This window comes from Lissotriton vulgaris, chromosome 2_1 (genome assembly GCF_964263255.1).
Source record: "Lissotriton vulgaris chromosome 2_1, aLisVul1.2, whole genome shotgun sequence".
Lineage (NCBI taxonomy): Eukaryota > Metazoa > Chordata > Amphibia > Caudata > Salamandridae > Lissotriton > Lissotriton vulgaris.
In genome coordinates, this window is record NC_141687.1 from 1,448,145,201 (window position 1) to 1,448,171,297 (window position 26,097).

Sequence of the window (26,097 nt, forward strand, 5' to 3'; positions counted from 1 at the left end):
TGCGATGGTGGGTTTTCGTGTGTAAATATTTAAGACCACGTAAACAGAGGTTTTTCATATTACATTATATAGAAAAACAAAAATGCAGGTGCCTTTCATGTACAGAAAGTGCACCTAGGTTTGTTTGTACCTCACCACAGGGTCGGTTATTCCCCATGTGAGATGAACAAAGGGATATGCTGGAGAAGTAGCCGGTGTTGCATGTTAGTTGGATTGTCAGCACGTCACACACCGTCAACCCCTAAGACACTAGGAGTGAATGTTGTGAATTAAGCAATACTAGTTGGATATGGGTATGGTCTGCACAAGTTCTTCACAACAGATTGTTTAGCTGATTCTAAGGGATATCATCATTCATCGCTTTTATGTGTGTCTGTAACCGGTACACCCAGTGATGTTCTTTTAGGAGGAGTCTCTTGTGTGCTCCATTTTGCTGTGGTATCTTTTCCATGATTGTCCATTTGAGGTCAGTATCTGTGTGTTGCACTTCTAGGAAGTGGGAGGTAAGCTTGGTTGTGACCTTTTTGCATCCAATGGTGCTTCTATGTTCACTAATGTGCAGTTTTATCGTCCTGGTGGTCATTCCAGTATACTTCAAACCGCATGGACAGGTGATCAAATAAATGACATTGCTGCTGTTGAAATTGGATTGTATTCTTTGTTCCCATAAAATCTTCTGTCCTAAGTCAATTGTCTTGGTGTGAGTTGTGAGTGGGCAGACCGAGCAGTTTCCACACAGGAAATGTCCTGTGACAGGTGGTAGTTCCAATTGAGTACTCTGTTGGTTAGTTGTGTTGCTATGTACCACCCTGTCCCTGATAGTTTTTTTTTCATGAAAATAATGATTTCTCAAAGTTGAGCTGATTTGAAGTTAAGATACGCCAGTGTTTGTTTATAGTGCATTTTATCCTATTAGATGCTGAATTGTAGGTCGTTACACATATCAATGCTCTTGTTTCAGGTTTAGCTGTTTTCTCCAGAAGTTTCTTACTAGGGATGTTGCGTACCTGTTTTTTAGCCTTACATGGGTGGGGTATCTGTGGTTCTGACGATTTTTGCTTAGGTTTTCTGCTTCCCTCTTAAAATCCTCTGTTTTAGAACAGTTGCGTCTGATGCGCAGAAACTGGCTCTTGGGTAGGGTTTCCCTTAGTGCTCTTGGGTGGGTGCTGTCAAAGTGCAGCAAACTGTTTAGATGCGTGTGTTTTGTGTATAGTGAAGTGCATAGTTTACCATCTTTTGCGGTGATATTGACATAGAGGCAGGACACCTGTTTATTGATGTGTGTCATGCTGAATCGTAAGAATGGATTTCTCTCGTTCAGCCATTCATTAAAGAACTCAATGGTGGTGTCACTTCTGCCACATTACTAGGACGTCATCAATGTATCTTATCCAGAGACTTATTTGGTTTCTGTAGGGATTATTATTCCAAATGTTGTGGCCTCAAACCAGCTCATATACAAACAGGCAATACTGGGGGCTAATGTACGGCCCGCTGAAGTTCCATGACGTTGAAGGTAGATGGTACAGTGGTCCCAGTGACGTCATACTAGTATTTTGTGGGAGGAGAAGTATTTTGCCAGGGGAAAAACCACATTGGAAATTAAAGGTTGCATTTGCAAAATACGCCTGGCTTCATATGTGGATTTGCGACCTGTTGGTAAATACTGCCCACCAGGAGGAGTACTCGAATTGAAAATGGTCATCGATTTCCAGAACTATTACTGAGAATATTCTGGAATACCCAAAAAGTCAGATATCAACTACAAAAGTAGAGGGGAATGCCACATTTTTTAAACAGGGTTCTGTAAATCGTATCTTCCAGAGTTTGAAAGTATTTTATAATTAAACAATGGGTTCATAAAATGATTAGGTTATTACAAATGTGCGTACTGTTAGACATATTTACCACTGTGGTACAATAAAACTTGTATTTATTATTGCTGGTTGCTCTGTATGAGGGTTAATAAATTCCAAAGATGGAAGTTCAAGTACCCTTCTTATCCCTGTTTGGGAAGGAAAATGTTACTTACCAGGTAAACATCTGTTTGTGGCTTGTAGTGCTGTAGATTCACATGCAGTGCAAATTCCTGCCATTTAGTGCTGGGCTCGGACGTGTCCAACTTGTTTTTGTTCGAAAAAGCCTTTTCAAGTCACAAGGTGTGGTGACTCCACCTATTGTAGGTGATGCGCATGGGCATCTCGTCCATAATTAGATTGATTTACCCCCTAAAAGGCAAAGATGTAGATGGAGCATTGAGATACAGAAAAGATGGCTAAATGAAATAAAGAATTACGGTAAAAGTGTCTGCAACGGACCCCAGGCGGCTGTAAAGAAGGGTGGGTACATGTATATCTGCAGCGCTACATGCCACAAACAGATGCTCACAGGGTAAGATTTTATGTTTAGGGCATGTGTAGCTGTAGATACACATTCTGTGCATAGACTGTAATGCAGTCTTCCCCAAAAGCGGGGGCTTATCACAAGGATATTGCAGAAGACTGAAACAGTGTGTGTGAGTAATCCTGGCAAGCTCTAGCTTGTTGTCTAGCCAGAACACCCACACAGTAATTTGAAGGAAAAATGGTTTTTAGATGTCAGAGAAAGGGCGCACTGCCAGTATGGAAGCACTATAGGACCAAGTGGAGTGTGGTGCAACTGGGTGAGTGGACAACCATATAACCACTCAAAGGAGAAGTCAGCAAGCTGTACTAATCCAACGTGACAAGAGGAAACATACCCTATGCACACACTTGACAGGTACAAAATTGGATACAATGTCCAAACGCAAATGTTCTATATAGTGCAGAGAAACAACAATAATATGTAAATTATTATGAATAAATAAACAGGTGTCAATAAAGAAGTCTTGGTCTCCTTGTTTTAATCAAACACAGCTTGTGAACAACCAGCCGACACGTGTTTCATCGCATCTCGCGAATCTTCAGGGCTGGAAATAATACAGAAAACAAGTAGCTATACTTGGGGATATGTACATTTGTATGTTTGACCTTGAATACCACTTCAGGTCAGCAGTTGAGACAAGCATCACATTGGATAATCTCATGCATAGATCTATGCCCTTGAGATGGTTGTGGGAAAACATCCTTTAGTGTGCTAAGGTGCTCTAAAATAGCTCATGGATACCATGCATTTAAGGTGAGCCGTCGTGCACTTAAGCACCCTAATTGATGACGTGAATTTGCGTGTATATTTTGTGCTGATGTTTCAAAGTTGTGCACGGTGAAGTGCTAAACTAAGTTCTATGCCGATGTGAGAGATCATGCGTGCAATAGGTGCTTAGTGACACAGTAGTAGAAAATTTCGACACATACCTCCAATGGTTGTGTTTGGACTATGCGGTCTGTCGTGATTATTAGAGATGGGTAGAGTTGAAAAGACAAGAGAAGGAAAGACAATGGAACAGAAGGGGGGAAGAAAGGAAGAAAGGTCGGAAAATTAGATGGATGAAGTTGTAAGTAATTCTAGATTAATCACGTGACTAGGCACAGACTTAAGGTTTGCTCTAGTAAATCACAGTGAAAATAAAGGTTCTTTTCATCAGTAAATTCTGAATAAGAATTAAGTAGCGATATAAAATAAAACACGGAAAGCTCACCGCTCTTCCGGTGATACTTCCGACCCGGAAGGGCCCAAGACCATCCAATCTCTATTTAGAAGTAAAGTGCAATGGCTGCAATAAAGTTGAAAAAATATATAATTATATATTTTTCGGTGTTAGGAAAGTGAATTAGTGGAGCTAATCATGGTTATTATTATAGACAACGAATTGTTATAGGTAATAGAGGTGCTTTCTTATATTTGCGCTCCTCTAGTCCGAGGACTCAACCTGCACCAAGTGATTACATGCTGGACAACAATGCAACAGCTCCTTTGAGCCAGCATAAAGATTTCCCAAGACAAAGTATGTTGGGATTGCTGACATCCGTGAAACATTTTTTATTACTTATATCTAGTAAACTAATGCCACATTCTATTTGGAACGCTCAAAGTATTATAAAATAAAAGCCACTATTTAAGTGAAATCTGTAAAAAACAGGAATTACTGTTCTTTATTAGGTGTGTTATGTTACCTTGCAAGCGTAATGCGCTTGTTGTGGGTCGCCCGGGGGAAGGTATAGATGTCAGTCTCTCTGTATCTGTAATACGATATATGTGGGTCATGTTAAATTAGAATATAAACGTGCTGGCACAAAGCATGTGTCTCTAAGTCGTACACGGGACATGAATCCAGGCAGCTTACCTGTGATTCTGATCTGTCTCGATCGTTAAAGATTGCACAGTAGCCTCGTCCGGACTTGGTGTCTGTAAGACAAGCAATCCGGACAGGCGGGTTAAAATTTCAGAGCCATAGCTAGCTGGCAAAAAGTCAAGCCCCCAAGAAAGACTTCGCGTTTACGTTACCTTGCGGACGTCTTGTTTCTTTCCTGTTCTCCCGGGTCTCCGTGTTCGAAGTGCGGACACGTGACCCGGAAGTGCATGTTGTTTAAGTAGCGTCCGGCCCCCTGGGTGACGTGAACGTCATTCAGGCAAGGCTGATTTAAAGAGATAGTAACAGTAAAGGGAAACCAGGACAGGGGTGTACCTTCATCAAAGTTGTGAGTCAATTCGGTGATTAAGTCATTACGCCGAGAAAGGACTAAATGTAAAATTCCTTTAAGAGGCATACCTATTGTTTATCTTTAGGTGAAGTAGTGCATGCAGATAGTGTAAAGCATTGTTCGTGACGACCCGCAATGTGCGGTAGGTGAATACCATCGCAAGTATAGTGCTAATAAATTACATGCTCAGTGCCCTATTAAATCTGTCAGTGAGCAGAGATTAATGAATAAACTTGAGAAGATGTTGCAAAAGTCTCGCATATTCTCACAGCGGTTGTGGAAAAACAATGCTTTACACTATCTGCATGCACTACTTCACCTAAAGATAAACAATAGGTATGCCCCTTAAAGGAATTTTACATTTAGTCCTTTCTTGGCGTAATGACTTAATCACCGAATTGACTCACAACTTTGATGAAGGTACACCCCTGTCCTGGTTTCCCTTTACTGTTACTATCTCTTTAAATCTGCCTTGCCTGAATGACGTTCACGTCACCCAGGGGGCCGGACGCTACTTAAACAACATGCACTTCCGGGTCACGTGTCCGCACTTCGAACACGGAGACCCGGGAGAACAGGAAAGAAACAAGACGTCCGCACGGTAACGTAAACGCGAAGTCTTTCTTGGGGGCTTGACTTTTTGCCAGCTAGCTATGGCTCTGAAATTTTAACCCGCCTGTCCGGATTGCTTGTCTTACAGACACCAAGTCCGGACGAGGCTACTGAGCAATCTTTAACGATCGAGACAGATCAGAATCACAGGTAAGCTGCCTGGATTCATGTCCCGTGTACGACTTAGAGACACATGCTTTGTGCCAGCACGTTTATATTCTAATTTAACATGACCCACATATATCGTATTACAGATACAGAGAGACTGACATCTATACCTTCCCCCGGGCGACCCACAACAAGCGCATTACGCTTGCAAGGTAACATGACACACCTAATAAAGAACAGTAATTCCTGTTTTTTACAGATTTCACTTAAATAGTGGCTTTTATTTTATAATACTTTGAGCGTTCCAAATAGAATGTGGCATTAGTTTACTAGATATAAGTAATAAAAAATGTTTCACGGATGTCAGCAATCCCAACATACTTTGTCTTGGGAAATCTTTATGCTGGCTCAAAGGAGCTGTTGCAATGTTGTCCAGCATGTAATCACTTGGTGCAGGTTGAGTCCTCGGACTAGAGGAGCGCAAATATAAGAAAGCACCTCTATTACCTATAACAATTCGTTGTCTATAATAATAACCATGATTAGCTCCACTAATTCACTTTCCTAACACCGAAAAATATATAATTATATATTTTTTCAACTTTATTGCAGCCATTGCACTTTACTTCTAAATAGAGATTGGATGGTCTTGGGCCCTTCCGGGTCGGAAGTATCACCGGAAGAGCGGTGAGCTTTCCGTGTTTTATTTTATATCGCTACTTAATTCTTATTCAGAATTTACTGATGAAAAGAACCTTTATTTTCACTGTGATTTACTAGAGCAAACCTTAAGTCTGTGCCTAGTCACGTGATTAATCTAGAATTACTTACAACTTTATCCATCTAATTTTCCGACCTTTCTTCCTTTCTTCCCCCCTTCTGTTCCATTGTCTTTCCTTCTCTTGTCTTTTCAACTCTACCCATCTCTAATAATCACGACAGACCGCATAGTCCAAACACAACCATTGGAGGTATGTGTCGAAATTTTCTACTACTGTGTCACTAAGCACCTATTGCACGCATGATCTCTCACATCGGCATAGAACTTAGTTTAGCACTTCACCGTGCACAACTTTGAAACATCAGCACAAAATATACACGCAAATTCACGTCATCAATTAGGGTGCTTAAGTGCACGACGGCTCACCTTAAATGCATGGTATCCATGAGCTATTTTAGAGCACCTTAGCACACTAAAGGATGTTTTCCGACAACCATCTCAAGGGCATAGATCTATGCATGAGATTATCCAATGTGATGCTTGTCTCAACTGCTGACCTGAAGTGGTATTCAAGGTCAAACATACAAATGTACATATCCCCAAGTATAGCTCCTTGTTTTCTGTATTATTTCCAGCCCTGAAGATTCGCGAGATGCGATGAAACACGTGTCGGCTGGTTGTTCACAAGCTGTGTTTGATTAAAACAAGGAGACCAAGACTTCTTTATTGACACCTGTTTATTTATTCATAATAATTTACATATTATTGTTGTTTCTCTGCACTATATAGAACATTTGTGTAGGAGAGTAGGGTCTGCTATCCTATGGTCACCCCAATTTTTGCTTTTTGCTTCACTGGTTTTCGACTTACTGAGGCTGTGGGCCTGCTAATCAGACCCCCAGCCTGCTGTTCTCTCTCTAAATTTATAATACATGTGCTATAGGTACATACCACAATTGGAAATGGACTCCTTGTCAGCCCCTGTACCATGCACTATAGGTGCCCAGGGCATAGGTGCCACCAAGGCCTACCAGGGGCTGAAGCATAGCTTTTGCCACCCCTGGCTGGTTCTTAAATTGACACAACTGGCTGAACACTCAGCTGGGGCAAGTGGGTGTAATCACCCCTTGCTTAGATATAGTATACCTATATCTAAACCTATATCTGGACACATATATAGCCTGTAAGCCACTCCTATGGAAGGCCTCATCAATCCTGGAGGCAGAGTGCGTGGTTTTATGTGAGATGGTGCTCTGGCATGAGCTGAGCCTGTCTGCAGCTGTCGGGAACAACTCCCTAAGCTGATCCGGGATAATGCCATACCATATACTCTTAAGCGCATTATAATCCTCGCGGTTATATAGCAACTTTGGTTTGGCTTTATCAAAACATGTCGTGTAAGGTGTCATACGAATTGGAATACTATCCCCTCGCCAGTTCTGGCGACGGGGATAGCATTCCACCCTTCTAGAGGGAGAAGACATGTTACTTTACTGAAACGCGGTTGATTTAAAATGAGCCTCAGATCCACAAAATGGATGCCCCTGCCACAGACACGGGTCTGACCTCCTGCTGCTGACCGAAACCCGGCAGAGGAGGCCTGGACAAAGAGTTTCCTGTCACAGGGCGGTGTCAAACCACCCCAGACAGGAGATAGTGGATTGGAGTAGGGAGGTTTCAATGAAACCAGACACTGCCTGGGGAGCACAAGGCTGCCCCTTGCAGGATCCGGCCAAACCGGTTCTGGGGCCTCCCAGCCCCTGTCCCAGCGCGGCCAGGATCAAAGGAGAGGGGTGTAACCACCCCCTTCCTGGGTCCCACCCATAGGAGGGGACCTAGCAGGATGTCCAACCCCCTAGATTCGAATAAGAGGGGGAGCAGTCCCAACGGACCTCAGATCATCCTGAAGAAACATAAGAAACGAAATCTGGACCCTTCGACTTTCTACACGACGTGAGAAGACTGAAGAATCTCCCTTGTGGTCAAGGAGTGACCACCCTGTGCAAACAGGCACCATCCAGCCCTCGACCCTTGCTTTGTTGCAGTTCCCGCCGGAACTCGAGCGACAGAGATCGACGAGATCAAGCTTGCCTGCCTTCTACCTGCCCGATCCACAGTCCCTGCAGAGCTGAGACCCGTGGAGGCGACCGGAAGCGTGGGGCACGCCATCTTGAAAAGGCCACGAGACGCTGACCGTGCGGCCCACGAGTGACCCTCGAAGCTGTACACCGGGGTTTGAGAAGCCCCAGCCCCGAGCTCCACTTGCACCAAAGCTCACCCCTCCACACTCGACGAGTGCTGCGTGGGGCCCTTCTGCTTGTGTGCGCTCGACGCGTTGGCCCGGTCACTTGCCAGCTGGCTTGTGGCCCCTGTGCCGACGAACTTCGAAATACGACTTGCTTTTCTGGTTGCTCCAGATCTGCACCAGCTCCTGTGAAAAGGAGCACCCACTCTGACCCTCCTGGTTCGAGTGATAAGCAATCTCCCGGTTCCGCGTGGATTGCTTTTGCCAAGTGCTGTTTGCTACAATCTTCAAGCCGACGGTGCTGACGGCGAGAGCCTACGGGGGACAGATCGTGACCTGCTCCTGGACGTCGCAGATGCCCCAGAGCCCACGTGACAGCGGAGAGAAGCCTATCGACAACCGCCTGATTGCGCCCGACATTGCCTGGTTCCGTCCTGGTTCCACCCTGGTCACTGCTGAGTGACCCAGACTCTGTCCCCTCTGCTTTCAGGTACTTTTCTACATCGATCCACCCTTGGATCGCACCGGACACTTCTGCTTCACAGCGCCTGCAGCTGCAACAGCTCCAAGCACCCAGAACCTGCGTGACAGAACCCGACGCCACTTCGACCCTGTGCACCCACGGCCTGTGGGTGAGGTAACTTTGCAACGCCGGTGTCTTTACACTGGTACACACCTCTAGGGTCTGTGTCTAAAGTTTTGTGTTCCTAGGTTCAGCGGAAGTATCTTTTTATTCACTTTAATTGACTTTTACGCACCATTGACAGTGCATTGGTGCGCGCTGCACTTTCCGTGCTGCATCCGTCTCCTGTGGGCTACTCCCGACTTCTTCATTGCTTGTCCTGACTGCTCCCAGCGAATCTCTAGGCCCTAGGCCTAACCATTGTTCGTAAAGTGTTACTTATACCACTTTTTTGATATATGGTCTGAGTGGCCACCCGCCCTCATCCATAAACGTGCAACTTTATATGTGTAACAGTGCTTTTGATTTAACGCTTGTGCCCCTTTCCTCATAAAGAGTACTGGGGAGTAATTTAGTAATAAATACATATATTTTTATAATATATACTTGTGTGGTGTCCTTTCATTTGATTACAGGATTGTATGTGGTAAAACAAGCTCGCTTAACACGACCTCTTAAGTTAAGCCTTTAAGGCTGCTTAGTCCATGCTACCACTAGGATAGCTTGTCTACAAGGTTGACTTACAACCTGACATCTTTGGGGTTTGCTTGGACTGATAACCAGTGGTTCCAGAATTGGAAACACTACCTATCAGGCCAACTTCTCACATTGGTGTGCAGCGGTGCGGATTTGAGCTTGCTGTTTGTTTTACCATTGCAATCTTTATCAAATTGAAAGATCACATCAAGTACCTCTAGGTACATATAAATCAAAAGCTTAGCATATTAAGTTCTACTGAACTTAGTAGTTGTAGATTAAAGGGATTAGCACACCCTGACTACAACTCACTAGCAAGGTACAGTAGGAAACCACTTAGTGTAGGTAAGTGCACCACTTACACCTCACTAGCAGTCATGTCTGATACAGGTAGAGCTTCAGGCTCTGCTCCTGTAATAGTTGATCCTATAGGGACAACATCCAGATATGACAACCTTAGCCACAAAGACCTGAGTGCCTTGTGCACAGCCAGGGGGCTAAAAAAGGGCAGAGGCCCTACCATTCCTTCCCTAATAGCTCTCCTAGAAAAGGATGACCTAGACAAGGCGATTCAGACTCCCTTAGAAACAGAGGAAGGGATAAACTCCCCTGAGAATGAGGATCTTCAAGAAGGAATAGAGGAGGAAGAGGAAGACCCAGAGGAAGGCTCTGATGTAGAAGAGCCTGAAGATCAGGATCAGGTGGGAAACCAGGTACAGGTTGCCAGGCTTAACCAGGCCAACTTGGACCTACATGGGAATGGAGGGGGCCAGCACCACTCCAGATCTCATAACCAAATTCTCCCAGGTAATAGAAGGGAGAGATCTCTGTCAAGGGACTCTCACCTTTCTAGTGCCTCAAGAGAATCTCAAAGAGGAATGACTTCCTCCCAGAGAATAGAGCATAGGGCCAGAATGAGGGCTGTCCAACTCCAAATAGAAAGGGAAGAGGTAGCCTTGGCTCAAGCTAAACTTGCTTTAGCAAGAGAGAAAAAATTGTGTGGCTTAGATGCCACTGGTGGCAGCAAAGTTCCTAAAGAAAAAGACAGGGCCTATGACAATAGAAACCTGACAAAAATTGTGCCCCCCTACAAGGAAGGGGATGATATCCACAAATGGATGACTGCTCTTGAGAGGGCCTGCATGGTACAGCAGGTCCCTGAGGATCAGTGGGCAGCAATTTTATGGTACTCCTTTTCTGAGAAAGGGAGGGACAGGCTCCTCACTGTTAGACCTGAGGATGCCAAAAACTACTCTGTTCTGAAGAGTGCTCTTATTGAAGGGTTTGGCCTAACCACTGAGCAATACAGGTTGTTGTTCAGAGACACCCAAAAAGCACAGACTCAGGACTGGACTGATTTTGTAGATTGTGCCACTAAGGCTCTGGAGGGTTGGCTGCAGGGAAGTAAAGTTTCAGACTATACAGGATTGTACAATCTTATGATGAGAGAACAGATCCTTAATAACTGTCAGAACCAGCTGTTGCATCAATACCTTGTTGACTCTGATTTGACCTCTCCCCAAGAATTGGGAAAGAAGGCAGACAAATGGGTCAGAACAAGGATTAAGCAGAAAAACCAGAACCAAGGTGACCAGAAGAAAACAGACCAGAAGGGTGGGAATCAGAAAGATAAAGAAAAGGACCAGAAGTCTTCAGGCCCCCAAACTAGCAATAAGGAGGGGGGTTCCCAAAATGGAAACAAGAAAAAGAAGAACGATGGCCCAAAGAAACCTTGGTGTAATACCTGCAAATCAGTTTCACACTGGGGCAGTGAATGCACTAAGAAAAATCCAGTCCCCACCACTGCAGCTCCTAAAGCAACTGCACCCCCTAGTACAGTCAGCAGTGGTGGTACACAGCCAAAGGGTTTAGTAGGGTTGACCCTGGGTACTGAGGTGGAATCTGGCCTAGTCAGAATCCCCACACAGGCAGTTCTCCTATATGATGTGGACATATCTTTGCCCACTGCAGTAAGCCCCAGTAACCTGGGCAAATATAGGCAGACTCCCTTAATTAATGAGAAACTGGCTCAGGCCTACAGGGACACTTGTGCCAGTGTCACAATGGTGGCACCTGGCTTTGTTGACCCTGGACAAATTGTACTAGGTGAAAGTTACCTAGTGACCAATGCAAGCAACTCCACTACTTCCCATAGTGTGGCTGTTGTGAACTTCTCCTGGGGAGGGGTAGATGGCCTAAAGAAAGTTGTTGTGAGTGCAGACCTCCCAGTAGACTGTCTGTTAGGCAATGATCTTGAAAGCTCAGTTTGGTCAGAAGTGGAGTACAGGACTCATGCAGAAATGCTAGGGATTTCAGCTCATGTCCTTGCAGTGACAAGGTCTCAGGCTAAGAAGTGCCTTCCTGAACCAGTGGTGGATCTTGAAACAATAGACCAACCACAACCCAAGAGAAGGAGCAAGAGGGTTAAGGCTGTGCCTTCCCACTTGCCCCAGGTTGAGGATCAGGTTTCACAGGAAACTGATTCTGCAGTCCAAGAGGAGACTGTCTCTGAGGAGCTTGAACCTGATCAGGTTGAGTTTCTGGGGACAGGGGGACCCTCAAGGGCAGACCTGGGGCAGGCCCAATTAGATTGCCCTTCACTTGAACCCCTCAGACAGCAAGCTGCTGCTGAGGCTGCAGGGAATGCTCAAGGTACCCATAAAGTGTATTGGGATGAAGGACTCCTTTATTCAGAGGCTAGAGACCCCAAGCCTGGCACAACCAGGAGGTTGGTTATACCTTTGAAGTTTAGGGGCTTCCTTCTTACCTTGGCCCATGATATTCCCCTTGCAGGACACTTAGGCCAGAATAAGACTTGGGACAGGCTTGTTCCACACTTTCACTGGCCTCACATGTCAGAAAATGTCAAGGAGTTTTGTCGCTCCTGTGTCACTTGCCAAGCCAGTGGTAAGTCAGGTGGCACAACAAAGGCCCCCCTGATACCACTACCTGTGGTGGGGGTACCCTTTGAAAGAGTTGGAATAGACATTGTGGGTCCCATGGATCCTCAAACAGCCTCTGGGCACAGATTTATACTGGTGGTAGTGGATCATGCCACCAGGTACCCAGAAGCAATTCCCCTGAGGACCACCACAGCTCCTGTGGTGGCAAAGGCCCTCATTGCAGTTTTCTCAAGAGTGGGCTTTCCAAAGGAGGTTCTTTCAGACAGAGGTACCAACTTCATGTCTGGATACTTAAAAGCAATGTGGAAAGAGTGTGGAGTAAACTATAAGTTTACCACACCCTACCATCCACAGTGCAATGGGCTTGTGGAAAGGTTCAACAAGACCCTAAAGGGAATGATAAAAGGTTTACCAGAGAAGCTTAGGCGGAAATGGGACATCCTTTTACCCTGCTTGCTCTTTGCTTACAGAGAGGTCCCACAGAAGGGGGTTGGCTACAGCCCTTTTGAACTTTTGTTTGGCCACCCTGTAAGAGGTCCATTGAGTTTGGTGAAGGAAGGATGGGAGTTACCTCTCAAAAAGCCTAAACTAGACATTGTGGACTATGTACTTGGTCTCCGCTCCAGGATGGCTGAATACATGGAGAGAGCATCCAAAAACCTTGAGGCAAGTCAGGAATTACAGAAAGCCTGGCATGACCAAAAGGCTGTTCTGGTTGAGTACCAGCCAGGGCAGAAGGTGTGGGTGTTGGACCCAGTGGGGCCAGCAGCTCTCCAGGACCAATGGACTGGACCCTACCCCATCATTGAAAAGAAGGGAGAAGTCACCTACTTGGTTGACTTTGGCACCCCTAGGAGCCCCCACAGGGTGCTCCATGTCAATCGTTTGAAAGCATTTGTTGACAGGGAGGACATGAGTCTCCTCATGGCCACAGATGGGGAACAGGAGGAAGAGAGTGACCCTCTCCCAGACCTGCTTTCCCAGAACCCTGATGATGGTTCAGTTGATGGAGTAGCCTTGGCAGGCAGCCTCACTGAACAGCAACAGGTGGACTGCAGACAGGTGTTGCAGGCCCACAGACACTTGTTTTCACTCACACCCAGTCAGACTAGCTGGTGCACCCATGAGGTGGATACTGGTGACAATCTGCCTGTGAAGAATAAAATCTACAGGCAACCTGACCATGTCAGGGATTGTATAAAGGCTGAGGTGCAAAAGATGTTGGAGCTTGGAGTGATTGAGCCATCAGAGAGCCCATGGGCTAGCCCAGTGGTCCTTGTGCCAAAACCTCATACCAAAGATGGAAAGAGAGAAATGAGGTTTTGTGTGGACTACAGAGGTCTCAATGCTGTCACTAGGACAGATGCTCATCCCATTCCAAGAGCAGATGAGCTCATTGATAAATTGGCTTCTGCCAAGTTTCTGAGCACATTTGATTTGACAGCTGGCTACTGGCAAATCAGACTAGCTGAGGAGTCAAAAGCCAAAACAGCATTCTCTACCCCTAGTGGGCATTATCAGTTTGTGGTAATGCCCTTTGGTTTGAAGAATGCACCTGCCACTTTCCAAAGGTTGGTGAACCAAGTCCTTGCTGGGCTGGATGACTTTTGTGCAGCATATCTAGATGATATTGCTGTCTTTAGCTCCACCTGGGAGGATCACCTGATCCACCTGAAGAAGGTTCTGGAGGCCCTGCAAAAGGCAGGCCTGACTATCAAGGCTACTAAGTGCCAGATAGGGCAGAGCAAGGTTGTGTACTTGGGCCACCTAGTAGGTGGGGGTCAAGTTCAACCACTGGAGAGCAAGATCCAGACCATACAGGACTGGACTCCTCCAACTACCCAGACACAAGTCAGAGCCTTCTTGGGCCTGACTGGGTATTACAGAAAATTTGTAAAGAACTATGGGTCCATTGTGACACCATTGAATGACTTGACATCCAAGAAGATGCCCAAAAAGGTTCAGTGGACAGTTAGCTGTCAAAAGGCATTTGATGACCTGAAGAAGGCCATGTGCTCTGCACCTATCCTGAAGAGTCCTGACTACTCCAAACAGTTCATTGTACAGACAGATGCTTCTGAGTTGGGGGTGGGAGCTGTGCTTTCACAACTTAATCAAGATGGTCAAGACCAGCCCATTGCTTTTATTAGCAGAAGGCTGACCCCCAGGGAGAAACGTTGGTCAGCTATTGAGAGGGAGGCCTTTGCTGTGGTTTGGGCCCTGAAGAAGTTGAGGCCATACTTGTTTGGTACTCACTTCCTAATTCAGACAGACCATAAGCCCCTCTTGTGGCTAAATCAGATGAAGGGTGAAAATCCCAAACTGCTCAGGTGGTCCATTTCCCTACAGGGGATGGACTTTACAGTGGAGCACCGCCCAGGGACTGACCATGGTAATGCAGATGGTCTCTCCAGGTACTTCCACTTAGAACATGAAGACTTATCTGGTCAAGGTTAAGTTTAATGTCCCTGCGTTTGGGGGGGGGTTATGTAGGAGAGTAGGGTCTGCTATCCTATGGTCACCCCAATTTTTGCTTTTTGCTTCACTGGTTTTCGACTTACTGAGGCTGTGGGCCTGCTAATCAGACCCCCAGCCTGCTGTTCTCTCTCTAAATTTATAATACATGTGCTATAGGTACATACCACAATTGGAAATGGACTCCTTGTCAGCCCCTGTACCATGCACTATAGGTGCCCAGGGCATAGGTGCCACCAAGGCCTACCAGGGGCTGAAGCATAGCTTTTGCCACCCCTGGCTGGTTCTTAAATTGACACAACTGGCTGAACACTCAGCTGGGGCAAGTGGGTGTAATCACCCCTTGCTTAGATATAGTATACCTATATCTAAACCTATATCTGGACACATATATAGCCTGTAAGCCACTCCTATGGAAGGCCTCATCAATCCTGGAGGCAGAGTGCGTGGTTTTATGTGAGATGGTGCTCTGGCATGAGCTGAGCCTGTCTGCAGCTGTCGGGAACAACTCCCTAAGCTGATCCGGGATAATGCCATACCATATACTCTTAAGCGCATTATAATCCTCGCGGTTATATAGCAACTTTGGTTTGGCTTTATCAAAACATGTCGTGTAAGGTGTCATACGAATTGGAATACTATCCCCTCGCCAGTTCTGGCGACGGGGATAGCATTCCACCCTTCTAGAGGGAGAAGACATGTTACTTTACTGAAACGCGGTTGATTTAAAATGAGCCTCAGATCCACAAAATGGATGCCCCTGCCACAGACACGGGTCTGACCTCCTGCTGCTGACCGAAACCCGGCAGAGGAGGCCTGGACAAAGAGTTTCCTGTCACAGGGCGGTGTCAAACCACCCCAGACAGGAGATAGTGGATTGGAGTAGGGAGGTTTCAATGAAACCAGACACTGCCTGGGGAGCACAAGGCTGCCCCTTGCAGGATCCGGCCAAACCGGTTCTGGGGCCTCCCAGCCCCTGTCCCAGCGCGGCCAGGATCAAAGGAGAGGGGTGTAACCACCCCCTTCCTGGGTCCCACCCATAGGAGGGGACCTAGCAGGATGTCCAACCCCCTAGATTCGAATAAGAGGGGGAGCAGTCCCAACGGACCTCAGATCATCCTGAAGAAACATAAGAAACGAAATCTGGACCCTTCGACTTTCTACACGACGTGAGAAGACTGAAGAATCTCCCTTGTGGTCAAGGAGTGACCACCCTGTGCAAACAGGCACCATCCAGCCCTCGACCCTTGCTTTGTTGCAGTTCCCGCCGGAACTCGAGCGACAGAGATCGACGAGATCAAGCTTGCCTGCCTTCTACCTGCCCGATCCACAGTCCCTGCAGAGCTGAGACCCGTGGAGGCGACCGGAAGCGTGGGGCACGCCATCTTGAAAAGGCCACGAGACGCTGACCGTGCGGCCCACGAGTGACCCTCGAAGCTGTACACCGGGGTTTGAGAAGCCCCAGCCCCGAGCTCCACTTGCACCAAAGCTCACCCCTCCACACTCGACGAGTGCTGCGTGGGGCCCTTCTGCTTGTGTGCGCTCGACGCGTTGGCCCGGTCACTTGCCAGCTGGCTTGTGGCCCCTGTGCCGACGAACTTCGAAATACGACTTGCTTTTCTGGTTGCTCCAGATCTGCACCAGCTCCTGTGAAAAGGAGCACCCACTCTGACCCTCCTGGTTCGAGTGATAAGCAATCTCCCGGTTCCGCGTGGATTGCTTTTGCCAAGTGCTGTTTGCTACAATCTTCAAGCCGACGGTGCTGACGGCGAGAGCCTACGGGGGACAGATCGTGACCTGCTCCTGGACGTCGCAGATGCCCCAGAGCCCACGTGACAGCGGAGAGAAGCCTATCGACAACCGCCTGATTGCGCCCGACATTGCCTGGTTCCGTCCTGGTTCCACCCTGGTCACTGCTGAGTGACCCAGACTCTGTCCCCTCTGCTTTCAGGTACTTTTCTACATCGATCCACCCTTGGATCGCACCGGACACTTCTGCTTCACAGCGCCTGCAGCTGCAACAGCTCCAAGCACCCAGAACCTGCGTGACAGAACCCGACGCCACTTCGACCCTGTGCACCCACGGCCTGTGGGTGAGGTAACTTTGCAACGCCGGTGTCTTTACACTGGTACACACCTCTAGGGTCTGTGTCTAAAGTTTTGTGTTCCTAGGTTCAGCGGAAGTATCTTTTTATTCACTTTAATTGACTTTTACGCACCATTGACAGTGCATTGGTGCGCGCTGCACTTTCCGTGCTGCATCCGTCTCCTGTGGGCTACTCCCGACTTCTTCATTGCTTGTCCTGACTGCTCCCAGCGAATCTCTAGGCCCTAGGCCTAACCATTGTTCGTAAAGTGTTACTTATACCACTTTTTTGATATATGGTCTGAGTGGCCACCCGCCCTCATCCATAAACGTGCAACTTTATATGTGTAACAGTGCTTTTGATTTAACGCTTGTGCCCCTTTCCTCATAAAGAGTACTGGGGAGTAATTTAGTAATAAATACATATATTTTTATAATATATACTTGTGTGGTGTCCTTTCATTTGATTACAGGATTGTATGTGGTAAAACAAGCTCGCTTAACACGACCTCTTAAGTTAAGCCTTTAAGGCTGCTTAGTCCATGCTACCACTAGGATAGCTTGTCTACAAGGTTGACTTACAACCTGACATCTTTGGGGTTTGCTTGGACTGATAACCAGTGGTTCCAGAATTGGAAACACTACCTATCAGGCCAACTTCTCACAATTTGCGTTTGGACATTGTATCCAATTTTGTACCTGTCAAGTGTGTGCATAGGGTATGTTTCCTCACCCACACAGTAATGTTCAGTAAATGTGTGAGAAGTGGACCAAGTAGCTGCTTTACAGATATCAGCTAGTGGTATAGTCCTTAAGAAAGCCATAGAAGCCCCATTCTTGCGAGTGGAATGGGTTCTTGTAGAGACAGATAGGGACCTTTTAGCTTTAGCATAACAACTTTTAATACACTTGACAAGCCAACAAGCAATCGCTTGTTTGGCAATGGCACGCCCCTTGTGTGCCACGGAGTATGACATGAAGAGTTATGTCTTACGAAAGTTTTTTTTTCTTTCCACATAATATATTAACGCCCTTTTGACATCCGGTGCATGCAAGGCGCATTCAGCTACAGAGTCTGGATGGGGACAAAAAACTGGCAACTCAATCACTGGTTTGAGATGAAAACTAGGAACCAACTTGGAGAGAAATTTGCGGTTGTTTCTGAGGTCTGCCCTATCTGGATGAACTTGGCAGAAAGGCTGAGAGAGTGTACCTTACTGACTCGCTAAGGGATGTAATGGCTAGAAGGGAAGTAATGGCTAGAAGGAAAGCTACCTTCCAAGAATGAAACTCAAGCGGGCAAGAGTAAAGAGGCTCAAAAGGAGGACCTTGAGTCTAGTTAAAACTATGCTGGGATTCCACACCGGAGCAGGAGGGGTCCAGGGCGTGAAAACCCTTTTAAGCCTTTCCATTAAGGCCTTAATGACTGGTACTTTGAAGAGCAAAGTGTGGTACCTATTCGGTTGGAAAGCAGCCACAGCAGCCAAATGCAAGTGAATGGAGGTATAGGCAAGGCCTGACTGTTGAAGGTGGAGGAAGTAATAGGCAATGTCTTGTACCACCGGTGAAATAGTATTTGTGTGTTTTGTAAGGCAATAATGTACAAAACGTTTCCATTTGGCTGTGTAGTAGACCCTGGTAAAAAGAAGGCCTGTGTGCTTCGTGAAGAATGGACATACATTCCTCCGACAGGTTGAGATAACCAAACTTTAAGACCTCAGGAGCCGTATCGCAAGACTGCATGGCTGAGGATTGGGGTACCAAAGAGTTCCTTGGCTTTGCGCTAGAAGGTCGGGCATGTTGAGAAGCTTCTTGTGAGCAACTAGAGAGTTCCAGCATAGTGCAGTACCAAGGCTGGCACACTCCGGTTTGGGCTACTAGGATGAAGGTACGAAATGTCTGCCTCAGCTGAGTGGGAGAGGCGGAAAAGCATAGGCAAATATCCCGGACTGGTTCATCAATAGTGCATTGCACATGGACCGCAGATGTGGTAACTTGGTGGTGAAGTTTGGACACACTGTTTTCAGCAGTGTAAGAAAGTGCCTCTTTTTGAAATGGTTATCCCCACTTTTCGCCTGATATTTGATTGAATTTTTACTAAAGTGCAATGCTTCCTGCTAACCAGGTCCCCAGTTCCAGTGCTCTTTCCCTATAAAAAGTAACTATTAAATTGTATCCTAAATCGCAAAACCTTTAGTAACTCTGTAAGTCCCTAGTAAATGGTACCTAGGGCATGGACACTAAAGAGGATCCCCAAGGGCTGTAGCATGTATTGCTCCACCGTAAGGGACCCACCTCCAAACTCATGCATACTGCCATTGCAGGCTGAGTGAAATATTAATTTATGGTATTCTAGTGCAACTCTACTGTAGCTTTTTAAAATATTTTAATTTTGATTTTTGAATGCCGAAACACAAAATAAGCTAAACTGCAGATCTAAACATTATACATCGTCATTCGGATTTTACATGATTTGCTTAGCAATTAACAGGGTTCACACTTGCTAGGACGTCACTGGTCAATTATCTCTCTTGACATCGCTCTCCCACTTAGAGACCCCAAGTCATGATCTGCAAAATATGACGGGTCATGCCTCAGCCTCTTGGTGCTACCACTATCCCAGTAGTAGTGTTTTCCTTTTCTTAACCACACAGGTGAAAACTAAAGCTATTATCAATTTTATGAGTGTCCAAATTTGAAGCTTCAAAACGTTCACCTTCATAACCATCTCTCATGACATCAGGCCTTTCAAACTATGCTTTCATCATTAACAAACATACAGTAAACACTTAGCTCTGCCAAGCTGACTCGATCCCAACCAGCAGCATCACTTCAGAACATGCCCCAAACTCGGCACTGCCAAACCTCAGCAATTTTACCTAGAGCATCCACTGTTGTAGAAGTACTGGCACTCAAACCTAAGGTTTTCATTTTCAGAAAAACACGGCATGCACTCCAATATAACATGCATAATGTATGGGCATCATTAATTTATCAAGCAGTGACTTAAAAAAAGTTATCAACAAAAGAAATTCAGACTACTAAGCAGTCAAATACGTACGAATAGACATCGTTGTCGACAATGATACCTTCTGTAAGACAGGGCCAAGTAGCAGCTAAATGAAGTTCACTGAAAGAGAAATAAATACTGTAAAATATATCTGCCTAAAAAAAAGAAAGTATACATTTTACTTTAAGGTTGTCCTGAATTAATTGGGACAGATGCACGTCTCGAATTTAGGGCAGTATTATAATTTGTAAACACAACAATATTACAAAGCTTTGTACTTGGATTAGAAAATACATTCAACTCCTTTTTGAGCAATTTATAGGATTTGGCTGCCCTAAAGTCTGGTGAGATGGATTTCTACACACTGAGGGATGCTTCACCATAAGGATTGTTTAAATGTTTTGGACTTCTTCTGTTGCGATCTGGGGGGTCCGGTAGTTACTCGTTTAGTTTAGATAAAGTCTATTTTGAAGAAAAAATATTTAGAGAGAACGTTTGGTGAGATAACAATTGGTGATAAACAGTCAAACGTTGAAGACTATCGCCAAGCTGGCCGCTGAATACACTGTGGTTAGAAGTATTTTTGGAATTTTGTGCGCACTAGGTACTGAACTACCTCTGGAGTGAAAGGTTTAATTTATAGCTGGAGATAGAGTTAAAAATATACCTCTTTGGCTAGTCAGGCAATTTGTACCTGTAGACGAACATTCTTAGCCAAGATGAAGCCAAGAAACTTAGCACATTCTGTAAGAGAGGGGGGCTGCAGTCTAAGACCATGACTGCTCAGCCAAACTTGAAAAAGAAAAGTACATTAAGGAGGACGGATCAGGACAGGGATTCTTGGCGAGGGTATGCAGGATGGCATCTGGTGTACTGTGCGATGCTTGAGAAATATTGAAATAAGGCCAACTTGTGCCTCACATCATAGTCGTACCTCATAAAGGCAATGCCAGGTGAATGAGCATAAAATGAGACAGAATGCATACTATTCATTTCAGGGAGGTTATAAGGTTGCTGCACCTTGGGTGGACAGTTGAACAATGAAAGATGAACAATATCCTGGTAGAGTAGTACAGAGTTTGTGGTTGCGATTGATGCTATTAACACACCTAAAGTGTAAAGTTGTTTAACTTTGGTTTTGTTATTTGAATTTTTGTAGTGGTGTCTCTGACATGATGTGCATACTAAGCAGGCAAAGTTGTACATCAAACGCAAAAATAAATGGATATGCATTAATGGACACTGACATCTTGTCTGCCACAATATGTATAGAATGCAAAATGTGTGCCATATATTTTTGTTGGAGAGACCATTTGAAAATTAATAAAGAGATACCTTTATAAAAATAAAAAAAAGGACGACAGATCAGGAGGAACTCCAATTTGAGTGGGTTTTAGTTTAAGATGATGCGCCATCCTTGCTTGAATATCATTCAGTACTTGTGACTTAACACTTCATCACCGTAAGTCAGCAACTAATATTATCAGTATTCAAATGGCTAGAGATGTTGGATTAATTTAGGATGAAGGCATGATGTTCCATTGAAAGATTGAAGAAAATGGGGGAAAGAATATAGCACAGCAGGGTGGAAAGAGAGCTACCTAATTTGTGTTGCTAATGGATACCCAGGTCTAGTGGCAACCAACTGTCAAGTGTGCCATTTCAACCTCAGGAGAATTTAATGGTTCACCTTGTCAAAGGCTGCTGAAGGGTCAAGAAAGATGAGGCGCCAGGAGTCCCTTTGTTCCAAATGTGCACTGATCCATCAGCTACCTTTAAGGTTGAGATTTCCGTACTGCAACCTCACCCGAAGAACTGATTCAGCTCATCCATGAGGTTGCTTTCCTAAGAAAAGAATATGCACTTTGTTTCCACACATAGCTTTCAGACTGACTAGGAAGGGTAAATTGCAAAAAGGGTGGAATTTGTTCAAATTCAATGAATACACCATAGGTTTTTTAACGAACTATGAAACCTAGCCAACATTTATGCAGTCCATAACTGTTCCTTGGGACAGGAAAGAATTAGGTAGCTCTACAGAGTAAGATCTGATACAGAGGCTGATCACTTTAAGAAGTGAAGTCGGGATGTGTTCTGAGCAATGGAAGGTTTGTAGGGTCTTTGAAATGACGGTGAGTTGTTCCTAAGAAACGACTTCTCTGAAGAATTACCATGCCGCCTTACATTTTTTAATTATGTTGATGATGTCATGGATTCTTGGAAGGAGAGTACTCTATCCTTTTCACATTCTCTACAAGGAAGTCTGAGGAATGCCTGATAGCTTTTTTTGGAGACCATTGTTTTTGGGGAGAGAGGATTGTTTCACAAATTCAAATGATGGTATGGACAGTTCTTGCCTTCATCTAGCTCCTTTTTATGTGGACAGGTTTGGTTTCACATAAATACTTTTTGTTTTTTGGGTCTTCAAATCGCGTCTTTCAATTTGATTCATACTTGTCAGGTGAACTTAATTAACATGAACAACATTATTGAGGGCACAATAATTTGTGCAGTAAAAGAAATAACATGTCCATTATTATCTACACTTTTAAAGTAGCCCTTTAGGTCAGATTTAAACCTCAAAATTGTTGTTAGGACAGAAGCAGCACATAGTTCATTTTGAATAAATAGTATTTCTAAAAAAAAAAAACCTCACCTAATTGGATCTTCACATGCACCAAATGGCAATTTCCCAATCTCTAATCCTCCAAATTCACCTCCAACAAGGGCATCTAGATCTAAGGAAAAAAAGACATTGGCATGATAAAGTTAAAAATCCAAACTAGAGTTAAAAATAGAAAAAAATAATTTAAAGCGATTCAGAGTCCTATGATGGAGGCCACAACTTTTCCTTCAGGCTGTGGCTAGCAATGCATGTTTGACCTCATGATCTGCAGAACCTCTGCATGAAATATACATAAATTGTGAACCTTAATTTCTCTAAAACTAGTGAACATATTTACGCCAAATAAGAAACAAGCACTCTTTCTTGACCAAGATGTAGCTTTTGGCCAATTTTGGTGTAACTCTGTTCAGCCGTTTTTGCGGGATCACTGTTCAATTTTCCTATAGAAAATTTCAAGGAGAAAACATGTTTTGGGAATTTCACCTTTTCTCTCCTCCTACTTGAAGGGTCACCCCTAACTTTCCAGGGAGGAGCTGAGGTGGGGGAGCCCTTCTTTTTTTTCCAAGAAACTTCCGTAAGATTTGTTAAATGGTGCTAAAATTATTACCAAACCAACTAAAACATTTTCTGTGGAAAAACTATAACTACCCAGTGGCAAGAGCCACTAGGATAGAAGTCTGGGGATGTGTGTGGTGAGTATGTGTTGCCACTATGTAGTTATAGTTAGGTATGCTTTTCCACAAAGTGTTTTTTAGTTTGCGAATAACTTTGGCCTCGTTTGATAAAACTTCACAAGACTTTCTAAAAAAGGTTCTCCACCTCAGCTCCTTTCTGGATAGATTCTAAGTGATCAGTCAAGAGGGGGCGAGAAAAAAGGGGGGTCCCAAAAAGTAAAATCCCCATGCATTTTCCATAGACTTCTTTAAGACTGGTTACAGTAAAAACTGCTGAACGCCAATATACCAAATTTGGCACGAAGCTAGATCTTGGCCAGCAGATTTTGCTCTTTGTGATTGGGTATAAATACGTTTAGTAGTTTATGAGAAATTAAGAGTAAAAAATAATGGCATATCTAGACAGTTGGGTCCACGAGAGGCTGGAGAGATTTAAAATTGGAGCATTTTGATTGGCTCAGCAAGCTTTTTTTTCCGCTTCAGCCATCTCTCTCCTGAACCAGCGCTATAATTGGTACAAGCAACATGAGGAAAATGTTGATGTCAGCTATTACAGGACTAGGAAACTTAGCCATCTGTCCTGAAATGGAAAACATAGTATAAGGGGGCAGGGTAGGGGTACCCTGACCTACCTAGGCCCCATTGTGGGACCCAAAGGTAGCCCCCCGGCCCAAAGAAAGAAGGAAAAAACTGCAAAAAAAGGCCACGATCAAGTGAGACTCTTGCGGAATTGGGTGGGGGGTGGGTTGTGGCAGCCGGGCCACATTTATACACTATAAGCCCCGAGGAGCTTACCTGTAATCTGTATAGCTGTATTCATAATGGGGAGGGGGTTGCGTAACACCCCAGCCTCCAGAGATCCTGTGGTGCCCACCCCAGGCCGGAAACAATGTTTTTGGGGAGGAGGACGCACAGCCCCCTCTCCGAGCCATCAGAAACCGTGGCGAGCCCACCCCTGGAGCCGAACATATTGTTTATGGTGAGGGGGGACAGGCAGACCCCCGAGCCATCAGAGGCCCGAGAAGCCCACCTTCATGGTCGAACATTCTGTATGAGGAGGGGGCAATGTGACATGCAGCCCCCTCCCCAAGTCTTAATAGGTCCTGAATTCCATAAAAATTGGGTTGGACCCCCTTTAAGGAGCCTTCCTAGTCCCTGGCGCCCCAACCTGCAGGCTGAATCTTATTTAAAAGGGGCAGTAACTGAGCAGGCGCAGGGGGATGGGGTCCCAAGGGCTTTAAAATCTCAGGAAGGGAGAGGGGAGGTACGTGCCCCACTTCCCTTTTAATTATTGTGTAAGGGCCCGGAGGATAGGGTCCCTGCTGCCTTTTTAACCTCGGGGAGGAGAGGGCCATGCAGGCCCACTCCCATTTTAATTTAAGCCCTGGGGGATGGGGTCCCTGGGGCTCAATTAGGCTCCGGGAGGGAAATCGTGTACCTCCCTTCCTTTATTTATTTTCTCTGTCCCAGACGTTAGGGTCCCTGGAGCCTTTTTAGACTTTGGGAGGTGGGCAGCGCGGACCCTCACCCCTTTTCAATGCATTTCAACCCAGGGTGATGGGACCCCAGGAACTATTTGGGCCCTCCTCCCCAAAAAAATAGAAGCATCACCCCCTGGCCCCTGGCCCACCCAGAGGGTTTTTAGTTTAAAACAAGCATGGAGCATGCACTTTAAAAAAAATATATATAAATATATTTTTGCTCCGGATTTGCAAATCCTCTGCAAATTCAAAGCAAAGTTAAGGGCATCCCTATTCTGTGCCCTATGTCTTTCTTTTGCATTTTATTAGGACTTTCTCAGTAGGAGATATGTTGGCTCTGCGGCATGAAACATACAGAGCTTTTGAGCATTAATTGCTAAAAAACTACTGAACAGATTTACACCAAATCACAAAAAGCACTTTTTCTGGACCAAGATCTAACTTTCTGCCAAATTTTGTGTAAATTGGTTGACCCCCTCCTTTTTATCGGCCCCTGCTTGACGGATCACCCCAAAACTTCCATCTGTAAACTAGCCAAAAAGTAGCACTTTTTTGAAAGTTTAGTGAAGATTCGGCCAACGGCACCAAAGTTATTAACAATAAAAAAAATGCATTTCCTATGGACACATGGTCCTAACTATCCGAACTTAACTACTCAGGTGCGCTTCTTGGGGAGAGATAGGGTAGCTTTGCGTAAAACTATATTAAAAATTCCCTGGAGAACTAGGATTACAGGTCAGTGTTTATTCCTTCTTCTTCGGGGATCTTTATAAATACAGCCCTAGTCACTGAATAGAGTATTATTCCCAGAAATATAAAAGCAGAAAAAGACAAACAAAAAACCTTCACTCTGCTAAGAGCTTCTGTAAGAAAGGTTGGCCAACCTGTGCATCTGCCATGGAATCTGAGTCAAGAGAATGTCTTGTAAAGGTGGGTACAGGTGCCCAAGCAGCTGCTTTGAAATTTGGAAAATGCAAAAGTTCCTTAGTAATGCAGCAGTAGCTGCTTTACACCCTGTAAATTCGGGCTCTGTGTCTACCAGATACAGTTTTATTGGCATTGCTAGAACACAATAACATTTCTGAAACACTCCATCTTTAGTAGAGTATTTTATAGTGACAAAACCATGAATGTGCACATGTGACAAAAAGGTGGTTAGAATCTCCAATTTCCTCGTCTTAACCAAGCAGAACTTCAAAAATCCTCGAACATCCAGAGAATGTAAGGATGCTGGAATAGAGGTGTTTTGGATGAAAGTTGGAATGGAAATAGTCGAAATGATGTGAAAGTACGACACTACTTTTGATAGTTAATTTGGATATATCGTCATGACCGCACAGCCGCAGTCAGGATGGACGTAGCTCATCTCGGCTCC

The 26,097-nt window shown here is 45.1% G+C and overlaps 1 protein-coding gene across 1 annotated transcript in view; it reads right to left on the reverse strand.

The window, feature by feature from the left end:
• RAB3GAP1 (RAB3 GTPase activating protein catalytic subunit 1) overlaps positions 1-26,097 on the reverse strand; it is a 465,696-nt gene that overhangs the window by 289,698 nt on the left and 149,901 nt on the right. The window contains exons 9-10 of the mRNA XM_086954315.1: positions 22,598-22,679; positions 19,993-20,061 (exon numbers count right to left, since the gene is read on the reverse strand). Coding sequence (XP_086810441.1) covers positions 19,993-20,061; positions 22,598-22,679 — 151 coding nt within the window. The remainder of the gene's footprint in view (positions 1-19,992; positions 20,062-22,597; positions 22,680-26,097) is intronic.